Source organism: Sander lucioperca, chromosome 20 (genome assembly GCF_008315115.2).
Source record: "Sander lucioperca isolate FBNREF2018 chromosome 20, SLUC_FBN_1.2, whole genome shotgun sequence".
NCBI lineage: Eukaryota > Metazoa > Chordata > Actinopteri > Perciformes > Percidae > Sander > Sander lucioperca.
In genome coordinates this window covers 23,531,002-23,543,881 of record NC_050192.1, presented here as the reverse complement: position 1 = coordinate 23,543,881, position 12,880 = coordinate 23,531,002, and the positions used below count along the sequence as shown (strand labels likewise).

Sequence of the window (12,880 nt, the reverse complement as noted above, 5' to 3'; positions counted from 1 at the left end):
TTAGGACAGGACATGATATAATGTGTGTTGTTGTCCGTAGGCAGTTAGGTGTTTTGTTGTTGACACAGGCCAGTTGGCCCTCGCAGATGGTCCCACAGTCAAATGTCATGTTAGAAATGTCACGAAACACCAGTTTTTACATGGTCCCTCTGCTGGCAAGACTTCAAGTTGCTGGCAGAGCCCACTCTGTGTGTGTGTGTGTGTGTGTGTGTGTGTGTGTGTGTGTGTGTGTGTGCGTGCGTGTGCATGTGTGTTTTGTGCGCATGTTGAGAGAAATGCCAAAATCTAGTTGTTTTTTAATGTGTTCCTGTGTGTGTGTGTTTGTATGTTTTCGAGCGTTCATAAGCAGCTTAATCATGCCAACCTCCTCCACTGTCTCCAATGGAGTTGCAGTGAGATCCTCCTTAATGAGAAATATTCTAATTTTCTCTCTAATCAAATGCACACAGAAACACATTACCCCTCACTTCAGCACAAACATCTCATTTGCTTAATAGCAAGATGTCATTTGTGAAGCATGCTTATTCTGGGGATGGAGTGGCATTTAAAAATGCGTATAATACAGATAATAAAGCAAATGCAGACACAGTCTTGTATAATTCAGAAAGCCATGTATAACACAGAGAAATGACAGCACAACATCTGAAAGACTGATGCTCATTTTGAGTTATTTTAGATTCATCCACACAGGTGTTTTCACTTAGATTGCCTGATTAGATCTCTTCTCAGTAGGCTCGTTCGAGATGAACTGCACCTCGCCTGTAAAGTGGACGAGAGCAAAAAATCCGCTCTCAAGTCGGACCGTTTCCAGCCGTTTCCCGCAGCCTTCAGGCTGAACAGGAAGTGACAGAAACACTGTGTTCCGACTCCGATTTAATAAAATGTTATCAGACCCATATATCAGCTTGTACACAGTCTCCAGTTGTTTTAATTATGACAGAGTAGCTGTCAAAATGCTCTACATGCGATCTGTTGCTGATTTTGATAAACAACGGACTGTAGATGATCCGTAATCTGAACGGATTTAGTCTCTCTGACTTCTAAACGTCACTATCAGCCACACAACATGTGGTTTGTACAGAATAAGCCTTTAAATCAGACAAATAGTTCAAATCCCTCCAATTCAAAATCAATAAAAAAGTTTATATAAAACGTCATCGTGTTGAGTCGATTCTGAACCAATCACCTGTTAGATCAGCTGAGAGGCAGGCGTTTCCCAGCATGCCCTGGGTCCGCCTGGGTCTTGCAGTCGGTGAAAAGCAACTGCGCTGCCTGCGTCTCAAACCTGCGGCCGCCTTGATCTCGTGAGGTTATCGTTGACTACGTGTGCGTGACGTCAGAGCGAGTCGGGATCAAGTCGGACACAAATCTAACCGGCGTGCCTTGGGCGGCGATCGCCGGTGATCGATTCTGCATAGACCTGGCTCATCTCGAACAAGCCTAGTGCTATGGGTGTGTACACAGTGGGCTTGCTTGACATCTCCCTCAGTCTCTTTAGTTGTGTGTGCACCTTTTAGAGCAAGGTAACTCACACCTTTATCATTTGGATTATAAGTATGTGGAGTCCATTATCCTCACATAATAGGCCTTTTTCACGAAGACATTTAGTACGATGGCTGAATTTCATTCAGCTGCTTTGATTGTGCATTCTGGCTCACTGTCACTCTCACTGGGCAACACACACACTTAAATAGAACAGAGCCATCGTTAGTGTTATTAGTAACACCTGTGCTTTTCCTACTATAGCAAGTCTGTCTGCAGTGAGAAAGGCCTTTTGCCAGCATTGCTCTTCCTAACTTCAGCCTGAGCAGAGGTTCAATCAGTGAATATATTGAAAACTCCTGTGTCTGTGTGCAGGGCCTTTAGATAGTTTAAACAGAACAGTAGCGATGGAAAAAGGCAGTGCGGGCAGGTATAATTACCAATTTTACAAGAAATGGAATTATATTCATTCATTCTGAACCTTGACAGAATGGGTTTTGAAATACCTAAAATAAAAAAATATATAAAACTGCACTTAAATAGTATAAGTAGTTTACTTATGATTTGGACCAATGAAAACCACCTGTCTCTTGTGATCACTACCATGCTTAAAACTTCAGCAACTGCTGGTGGTTGTATGTATATTACCTTTTATTCAAAGAATTTCAGAATTTCAACACTAATGGTATGCAATGAGGAATAAACCAGAACTTAATTTGCACGTCTTCCCAGGGCTAGCTAGTAAACTACTGTAGCTGGGGAACTAACAGTTTACACACCAGCCTGGCCCTTATTTTCTTACTTTTTGCAACCCTGACATTTTATTTTATTTAAAGTAGTAAATATGCTTTTTGGTGTTGCTGCTGCTTAGTTTTTGCCTTGTGTTTGTTGGTGATATGTGTGTTCATTTTGCCACTTCTTGGCGGTCAGCAAAGTTTCCATTCTGTGATGATGATAGACTGTTTGCGTGTAGTTCTGAATCAGAACATCGCATCTGCAGTGTACTAAGCGTTTTTATTCCAGAGCATAAATGTGATGCAGCTCTGTGTTCGTATGCATTAATTTGAAAAATAGGCCACTTCCCATGAGAATCTCCATCTCTCTCTCTCTTTGTTTTTCCAGCCACATCTTTTCCTGTCTGTCCATTTGTTCTTGTTTTTACACCCGCATCCCTCCTTCTACTATTTATTCTTCCTCTCGCCTTTCCATCATTTTCTCACTTACTCCCTTCTCTCCTTTTATCGCTTTCCCCCCGCCTCCTTCTGTTTCTCCGCTCTTACACCTCGTCACTTTGTCTCTTACTCAGTGAGTCGGTCACTCACTCACACAAGTGCTCGCTTATTCATTTGCGCCCACTCACTCACTCACTACTTGTCCACTTACACCACACACACTTACACTTGTTTGTTGTTTCGCTCAATCTCCTCTCCTCGTCTTTGTTGCCTTACAGTGGATCCCTTCCTCTAAATCCATACTATTAAGTTACATAATTAGATCAGTGCTCCGTCAATAAGTAGCACTCTGTTGGAGCGTTCTGTCTTAAAGACAAAGGAAACCTTCCTTTTAGCTCTCCTTCACACTCACACACATGTATAGATTTGCCATCACTCATCCTTAACTGCTCCAGCAGAACCATGACCTTCTCTATATTTCAGGCAGCTTCCTTTGTTTTCTCTGGAATGAAAAGCGAGGTTTTGGTAGATTTTGAAGTACCATACCAGTGATTTTTGCACGTTCCAGAATTTTACGAATCTCGTAGTTTCTCCAGTTAGACATTTCCGTTGCCATTTGCGTGTAAACCACGTAAATTTCTTCTTCTTCACCCTCGGATGTTTGCTTACTTCCAGTTTTGCAAGACGCATAATGGAAATGTCATACACACGCCCATTCACTCGCCCGTGAATGTCTTTGTACCAGGGAGCTGGCAGGGTAAACTTGTGCGTTGTCACATACAGTTCCGCCGGGTATGTCTTAATAATTTCAGGTTTGCAGTGCATGTGTGAAAGGGGCTAAAGACACACACTTTGTACACTCTAACAGCCACCCTGACCTCTGAGAGCTTAGTCACATCAGCGTGTATGACAACAACATTTTGAACCAAAATCCCTTCATTTCAATCAAGCGATCCTCGGATTCACTTGCAGAGGTGTAGAGATGAACTTCAGTGAACTTTGATGTGCATATGTTTGCACTGCTGAGGAATTGCAAGTGATCTAGACAGTGCTGACCTTTGAAGGAACAGAGAGAACTGGAAGAATCTATTATATAAGCCCATTAACACCCATTTCACATCAGGGCATACTTTTTTTTAACGAACAGAATGGCCAAGAATATGTGAGTCTTACCTATCCACAGATATATTACATTTCATGCGAATATACGTTTCCATCCACTACTCTTGTAAATATTAGGAGTTGGGCGTATACTGTGGATAAAAACAGGTGGATGGAAATGAACTTAGACCATGAAAGTTCTACATAGTGTCTCATGGGCAGAAGTAAAAGGTTATCTGTGCTGCATCATACAATTTTATATAACAACATTGCAGAATGAGAAGTGACGACAATAGAGCTTTCCTCTTTTTTTCTTTTTTATTTTGCCATGAACAAAACGAGCCACAACCAACGGTAGCCGCTGCACAACCTGCAAGTATTTACTATGCTGACTCTTCGAAATACTTTGTATTGGTTTGCAGAAATGTAAAGTATTTGTGATTTGTAGCTAAAAAATGCCCCCAGTGTGGTCCTTTAAGACCACTCATTGCGTACTGCCAAAAGTCAGCAGCCTCCAAGACGATTCAGTAATGTGTCAGCAAATGTCACCCATGAGTCAGCCACCGCCCATGTGAAATGGACTGAGAACAGCGGGAAGAGATCGAATGCAAGAGGGAGATGAAGTCAAGCGAAAACATGTCTATTATCTATTTAAATTAGCTGAATGAGAAACAGCAATGGGGCCTGTATTCATTTTGTTTTACTCGTCTGCTGTATCTCCAATGCCAATCCCTGTATTTCAGTTTTCAGTGGAAGCGTAACGCAGACACTGACAGAAAGAAAGTCTGGTTTCAGGGATTTGATTTATTCCACTTTTTATGTGGTGATAGGTGTAAATGACTACCTGACAGGTTGGTGGCAAGCGATACAAGAACTAAATACATAAACCTTCCTGTGAAATGTGTATTTTCTCTTCCAGCTGTCACTCTCTTCACCCATTTGCTCCCTACAGCTACCACTAACTCAGTCTCTCTTGCCTTCAGTTGTCTCTCTGTTCTCTCTTTCTCGCTGCATATGCCTTTCTCCCTGGCTGACGTCTGTGTTGTCACTCTCTTTTAATGTGCTGAATGAGAGGTTTGGAATGGAAGCGTGACAGGAGTGTGGATCCATGTTTCCATTTTCAGACCAGGGTCAGTGCCAGATCACACCTTCTTGTGTTTGCTTCGCACCGACGCGCCGCAGGGCATCTTATGTAAAAGACAGTGGGTGTGTTTGTGCATGTGGGTGTGTCTGTGTGTATTTGTGTGTGCGTGTGTCTGCGGGAAATAGAGTGTGAAACTCCCCTCAGTCTCTCTGCTGTATGTGCTTTATCTGCACAGGGGAAGATGAGCACTCTGTGGAGGTCTAATCAAACTAAAATTACTACGATAGAATCTGATAATCATTGATCATTACCAGGGCACTGTGGTTCTGATCTTTGAACATGTTATTATTAGCTGTGTGTGATGAAGGCGGACTAGGATTAAAAGCTTATTCTTCTCACGGTAAATGGCTCGCAATAATAGCTACTCTTATTGAGGGCTGTTTCACATATAAAGTATAACATGTGGAAGGTTAATATCCTATTTGCAGTTGTATCTGAGGGAAATCTATGCTTTATGCGGGGGTCAAAGCACAAAATGACCTGTGCTCGTCAATGGGAAATTGGTGGGGCCAGACACTTGGTGACCTAGTGACTACTCACAGGGCAAGTTTGTGACTGGCTAGCTAACTGTTAACTCGCTAATCTTTGTTCTCTCTACTGTTCTGTTTATGTCCCTGTGGAATTTGGTTCACCATTTTCAACCATTACATTCCATAAAAGGTTGATTGAAGAGGGATAATAAGCGCTTCCAGCTATCGAGTTTGCTAACGGTCAATTAGCAAACCTGTTAGCCTATTATCTTAGCAAAACTTGGGGGAGTGGTTTGTCACTAAAATGAGAATAGCTGGTCCACCTTAAAGGTCAGTCCACCTTAAGTCAGTGAGTTGTCGCTAACTTCGGGACATTTATTCAACGACAAATAGCCTTAACTGTACCCACACTGCACTGCTACGTTCACAGCTATAACGTTTGTGCTAACTTCATACTCAACGTCTCACACACACACACACACACACACACACACACACACACACACTCTCTCTATCTCTCTCTCTCTCGCTCTCTCTTTTCGTCTCTCTCGGCTCGCTACGTTACGCACATAACCTACGCACTACGAACTAAGTTATTCCTTAAAGGAGTTTTCTGCTTAACACATTTTAGTTTTAAAAACATCTTAAAGCTGCAGTGAAAACAGAGCCAAGTTGAGTTTTCTCTCAGACCACTTGAATTACAATATGCTGAAAGATTTTTATGGAATTGTCATCAAACAACGCCAAAAATAGAGCTCTATATGAATATATTTTTAGAAAGAATTGCCTCGATGCTTAGGCCTAGGGAAAGGTTAATGGTGCAACACAGCTGATAAGCTACGACAGCTTCCTTTATTTTGGACTCTCCATCCCCTCACTGGTCAGCACTGTCGAAGCTGCTTGCTATTGGTCAAAGGAGTTTGCACAGATTAATTTCACCTCTTCAGGCAGATCCTCTGATCCCAACTATTTCATTGGAATTAATTGATTTCACAAGTTTTTACCGTTTCAAATCCTGATTTGACCAGGCCTGTAGTCAACAGTTTCATTCTTTTGTGTGGCTATGATTCTGTAGATTTCTTCCGACCAAACACGACATCAACTGAACGCACTAACACTAATTAACATGCTTCAACTACAGTAAAGAAACTAATCGTTGAAATCATCATATTGTCAGAATGAAAACAACCAGGATCTCCATGGATGTAGCAGGGGACCATGCCAATAACAACCTGTCAGTTAATCCTCAGAGTTTAAAGGCACTGAATGGCTGCCTAATTGCAGCATTTTTCCATTTTCATCCTCTCAGTGCAGTTTCTGAAATCACTGCAGGTTCCCAGAGGTCCAGGTAATTGGACCAAATGCAGTCCTGACTCACCCCTAACCCCCTCAGACACCCTCTCATTAAAGCCATTTCCATTGTGAACGCGCTGTTACTGTATAATGACCTTGCCTTTTCTCCCACTTACAGTTGTTATAAATTTAAGGGTTTTTTTTAAGTTTATTGTGAAAGAAGATCTTAGAAGATCAAAAGGAAAAATAAAAAAAAAAAACATTTTGACGTCTGGAACACCTTGGAGGTCTGTTTCATTCAGGTGGATGAGTGCATAGGAGGGTTTCTCGTCACTTTGCAGTGTGTGTTAATAATAGTTGACAGGTAGTGGGTGTTTCAGACTGAGAGGCGTCACTTTCTATTAGAGCAGCAGCAGCACTGCAAACTTAAACTTGGAGAAAAATACCCCAAAATACAAAGAAGAAGAACACAAGAAGTTTGATTTATTGCCAGTTTATGTCACCACCAATTAAATGCATTCCACAAAGACATAAGTCATTCAAGTGCATCATTTTAGCAGGAAAATAATAATAAAAAGCCATTTCGAAGAATTCTAACAACATGCCAAAAATAAATACTAAGCACACAATGTTCTGTGTGTGTACCCATTATAATGATGCATTCTCATCTAGGAAAGAATATCGATGAGACTACTGAGCAGCAGCACTTCTTCGTGGATTGATCTTGCGTACCAAAGTTTCCAACAATTTTTCCCCTCGACGCTGTGAGATGACGAGCAACAAAAAAAAGAAGCACGCTCATAAGCAAACCCGAAGCTCTCTGCAGATCTGCGAGGAGACACAAGGAATTAGCACAAGCAGAAATTACACTGCATTTTTTTTCAAGGCTTTCTTTTGTCCTTCTAACAGCAATTAAGTCGTCTGGCTTGTTACTAGACTAACAACTTAACACTTCACTTCACAGGAGGACTCAGAGTATACAAGGGTGCAGGATTACATCTTTTTTCAGGAAATAGACAGGGTCAGGTTCAGCCCTTGAGTGTCTGTTGGGGGACTTTTTAAGTCTGAGACACAATATCTGAGATGCTTTTAACACAAGATGCACTTCACAGTGTTCAGAAAAAATGATCACTTCTTTCTGTAGGCTGTTATTCACAGTAGTTGAAGTCAGAACATTGTGTGTGTGTGTGTGTGTGTGTGTGTGTGTGTGTGTGTGTGTGTGTGTGTGTGTGTGTGTGTGTGTGTGTGTGTGTGCGCGTGCGCGTGCGCGAGCGCTGTAATCAGAAAGATGCAGGGCTGAAGATGGAACACAGCAGGCCGCACTGCCGGGAACAGAAATCGTGCTTTTACTCCCGCTGCTGCTCCAAAATCAACTAATTTCTTCTGTGCATTTCCATGCGTTTGTAAGTTTGCAGATGGATAATAAAGCGGTCTAACTTTTGTCACGTGCTAAAACTTGTGCTTGTGTAGGTCAAGCTTTTAAAACCAGAATTTCACAGCATTTCATCTCTTTTTCTGTTCTCGCCCTGTCTGACTGGATACCATGGCAGAAAAGTGAAGCGTTATTATGCTAATTACTCTATTTAATGTCTTTGAGGAAGAGAGAGAGCAAGAGAGGGATAACAATTCTTTTGCAGAGATGAAAAGCAGAATGCTAATTCTGAGTTGCCTGGGGAGACACAGAGAGGCAGACAATGCGGGAAGACTTTTTCTTTTCTCTTCCTTCTTTGTATTTGCATTCTCTACCGCTTTACTCTATGTGTTTCCAGCACATCATTTCAAAAATGGCACCCTGAATAGAGTCCTTGCAGGTGTATGTGTTTGAGCGCCTATCATGTGTACTTGTGTCTGTGTTTTTGTCCCTCTATCGTAGTTACACGATATCATAATTGAAGTGGGAAATGGACCCCATGCAGGTGTCTGTATTGTTGACTGCAGCCTGTTTAGAGCCGTGTTGATGATGATTGGATGTAATCTGCCTACATGGAGACACATGGTGCCAGAATTGCAAGTATAATTACACCGTATGAGAACAGAGTGAGAGAGAGGGGAAAAGAGAGGTGGAGTGATTGAAAGTGGCTAATGAGGGGAGAGACTATTTATAGCTGATCGCTAACTGTCTGCCGATGTGTGGCTGGTACTCAACGCAGAGAGGCTGTGATTGGTTGATGAGTGTTTGGCTCTCAAGAAGAGAGGTTATGGTTGGTTTGTTGACTTGTCTCAAACAATAAATAATGTCACATTTATTGTTTTGAGACATGTATTATTACTGCAAAGATATGTATTAGTCAACATTTTGGGAAATACTCTCATTTGTTTTTGGCTGCAAGTTTGATGAGAAGATCGACACCACTCTCATGTCTGTATGTGAAGCTGCAGCCAGTTAGCTTAGCTTAGCATAAAGACTGGAATCACAGGGAAACAGCAAAAACCTGAGGTGTAAAAACAATGTGCTGTTTTAGAAGGGTTATGTGCTGTGCTATTTCTTGGCCAGGAGTATTAACTTTGTGTAGTCTCTGCTGGGCAAGAGGGTACATTGTCTTGTGGTCATTTTTAGACTTCGCTTTTTGTACAAATTAAACAAACAAGATATTAATGGGTTTTACAGGTGCCAACTCTTCTCATTTAACTCTTGCCAAGAGAGTGAATAAGCGTTATTTTCCAAAAGTAGTAGCAGTTGAACTACTCCTTTTAAATAATCCGGCTAGCGTATTTGTTACCTCCATTGGATTAAATTGCCATTTTCCCACATCTAAGCATTAACTTTAGTAAATACAGTGTTATCATAACTGACAGGACAGAAAGTCCAAAAACTCCAAAAAATAAGTTTGAATGATCCTTTAGTTTAGCTACTCTTTATCTGGTATAAAAAAAATGACAAATTTCCACTGTTAAATTGGACACGTTGTTTTTTTGTTGACATTAACTCATAATTTTTCTTTCTGTCTTTGTGTCCCACAGGTACTACAGCGCCACCATCCTGCAGATGTCAGGAGTGCGGGACGACAGGCTGGCGATCTGGCTGGCTGGACTCACCACCCTCACCAACTTCCTGTTCACCCTGCTGGGAGTGTGGCTGGTGGAGAGAGTGGGGCGCAGGAAGCTCACCTTGGGCAGTATCATAGGTACGTCACTCAAACATGTCCACATCACATAGAGATGGCTACAGATTCTAACAGTCACGCTCGCATGCTACGTGTATCATTTTCCCGATAGGTACATGTTTGAGTTTGAGTCTGCTGGCCATCGGTTTTCTGATGTCTGCCCAGCACAGTCCTCCTGTCACCTTCCACCCGTTAGACCCATCAATGGCCAACTCTACCTGCTCCAAATACCAGTGAGTACATACTCAGAGTTCACTTTGGTTCCAGGTAGCATTCATTAAGCTACAATGGACCCACTTCTGCTGGAAAACTGGCTTATGAAGCTGGCTCCTCTGCTATGGAACAAGCAACACTTATCATCTACCTTTATTACAAACACCAAGCAAAAAAAGTTTCTGCACATATCCTGATGTTACAATCCAAATAAAAACATCTCAGGACCTGAAATATATTGGTTTAAGCCCTGAAATTACTCCCTCTGCTAATTGCCATCTCAAAGATATAAAGGAAAACAGAGCATTACTCTGCTGTTTTATTCCCCTCTTCACTGAGGCTGATATTAGGTGTCATTATTCACATTTTGTCACATTATGCACAGGTATAGATGAAAACAGAGAGTTATGGCAAGACCGCTATTCACCGTGGAGTACCTCTGCTCTTTGTAAAAGCACTCAATACTTTGCAGTGTCAGAATATCAATCCAGAGTGCAGGAGAGCCCACTCAGTGGTGGAGAGCTTAAAACGATTCCAAAATGATATCTGTGGTGAAGCTATTGCAAGTTTTCACACATACATTACTTGGGGTGTCACGATTTCGATTTTAAATTGAAAAATGACTGATTTATTAATCACAGGATCAAACAGTAAATATTGGTGTATATGATTTGTATCATCTCCCAAACCTTAGGACTGAATCCGCTACAGTACAGTTTGGCATTAGCAACAAAGGGCACAGACACACACACACACACACACCTAGAACAACACATCAGATGCCTCTATGTCCCAAATTTACTCTCACTTACACAGACACAAGATGAAACTCATGTGTAACGACGGCCTTTCATCATAACAACAAACAACGCCTAATGGACTCTCTGTCCAGCACCCACACACTATAACACACACAAACACAGAAGTAATTTGAAGAGATGAGTGCTTTTACCACACTGTAGTGGCTTCATTGAGTTCACTTTACTCCATACGAGCCCACACATCCCCTCGCTGACCACGGCAGCATCGTAGGAGCCCCAGAGCCACCGCAGGCCTCTCACACTCGGACTGTACTCTTAAGGTGTCTCCGATGGGGTTTTACTATAGGTTACTTGCCTGGGAAATTATGCAATCTCTTGGATATGGTACCTATAAATGAATAAGTGTACATTCCCTATGCCCCTTCAGTTACTGTTGCTATGCCTGTCAAACGTTTCCATTCTCGCACGGCACATACAGAGTTTACAGTGCTATCGTTTGTCCTCTCAAAATTCTTTGAGAATTTCTTTTGAAACGATAGGTCTTTGGCGACGCTGTAAATGACCAATTGGAATCGAGTATTTAACAAAGATGTGTGACAAATGACATAAAGCTGAGAGTTTACATTTACAAACATGACATCAGTGTCAGATGTTAGTGTTTTCAGTAGGCTGACATCACACTAACAGTATCATAAACGTTGCATACTTGCACGCTTTACATTTCAGAGGGAAAAAAAGCATACGTTTTTTACAATGTGACATTATGCGTCAGTTTGGAAAACAAATGACCCACCTGAAAGGTATTACATTATCAGTCAGGACATTTTATTATATTATTGTTATTACATTATTGGGTTTTATCACATTTTCCATCAGGTAAAGTGCAAATGTATTACATTTTCAGGAAATGATTTCATTATTGGGTGCTACAAGGGATCTTAAACAGGCAATTGATGGATACATACATGATATTGTACTAAAAGATCGAGGCTAAATCCAGGTAATAGTCATCACCAGTCAGGACCCATGTAGATGTAGAAGACGTGAAAGTAAAGAAGAAGCGTTGTTCTTGTATTGTAGTGTAGAGCTAGTATATACTTGCTATGTAGTACGCTTTGCTAATACATAACATCATTTATTATATTTATTAAAAGACCAACATTTTACACATTTTCAACTGCATGATTTGAATCTGAAGCTAAGCTGTTGCATGTCTCTCCTCAGCTTCCCTCAGGAACTAATCCACGGATTTATTTTGGTCTAGTTGACCTCAGTGTGAAATTAGAGCAAGGTGCCCTGCACACAGGGAGGCTGCAGCCGGCAAAAATAGACCTCCGAAACAAAACACACATTTCATGCACTCCCATCAGGATCACAACAACAACAACGACGACAACAACAACAAACCTGATGGAACTGCAATGTTCCCTTGTGGAAAAAGCCTCTTAAATGTGGACTACTTACCACATAAATGACTATGGTACAAGACATAACAGTGAGATATGACGGGATAAAGATGTAATGATGGTGAATGCAACATTTGTTTGTATTTTGCTCTTAATTTTGATGTATCGCTTCCTGCATCTGGGGAACAGTCCATACATTAATTTAATTCGGGTAATGAGGCAAATCTCAATTAGAGTCTCAATTAGAGGGGGTGGGATGCTGTTTTCTGTTATAGTCCCATCTTGTTGAAGTAGTAGGCGGACATGTGTATTTTTAGAGTTGTAGTGCAACTCAATACTGTGTAAAATATTTTTTTGGAAAAGTAAAGGAATGTGACTTCAAGAGCTAACCCCGTGCAGGATGATGGATTGTGTTCAGGGACATTACAGCTACAGTCTGCTTGTTTTGCCTTGCAGGCTGTGTGAGCCATGCATGCTGGACCCTGGATGTGGTTTCTGTTACCGTGAGAACAGCTCAGCGCTCCTCGCCTCCTCCTGTGTGCCGGTCAATAAGGCCTCCACCGAGCAAGCAGCATGGGGCAGGTGAGTCACAGGATGCTGCGTTGAGGCTGTCCATGTGTTAGGATGAAGCAGACATAGATGTAGCAGCAACTCTATATTTAGACATTTTTACACATGTCACACTGAATTGAGATCCAGTGTCAGGAGTGATTAACAAAAGCCAATGGGTGTGC

General features: G+C 41.6%; 1 protein-coding gene across 2 annotated transcripts in view; it reads left to right on the top strand.

Moving 5' to 3' along the window:
• The window catches only part of LOC116054706 (proton myo-inositol cotransporter), a 74,953-nt gene that overhangs the window by 56,370 nt on the left and 5,703 nt on the right, over positions 1-12,880 (top strand). For both annotated transcript variants that reach the window (XM_031306386.2, XM_031306388.2), the window contains exons 7-9: positions 9,624-9,787; positions 9,879-9,999; positions 12,603-12,728. In XM_031306386.2, coding sequence (XP_031162246.1) covers positions 9,624-9,787; positions 9,879-9,999; positions 12,603-12,728 — 411 coding nt within the window. The remainder of the gene's footprint in view (positions 1-9,623; positions 9,788-9,878; positions 10,000-12,602; positions 12,729-12,880) is intronic.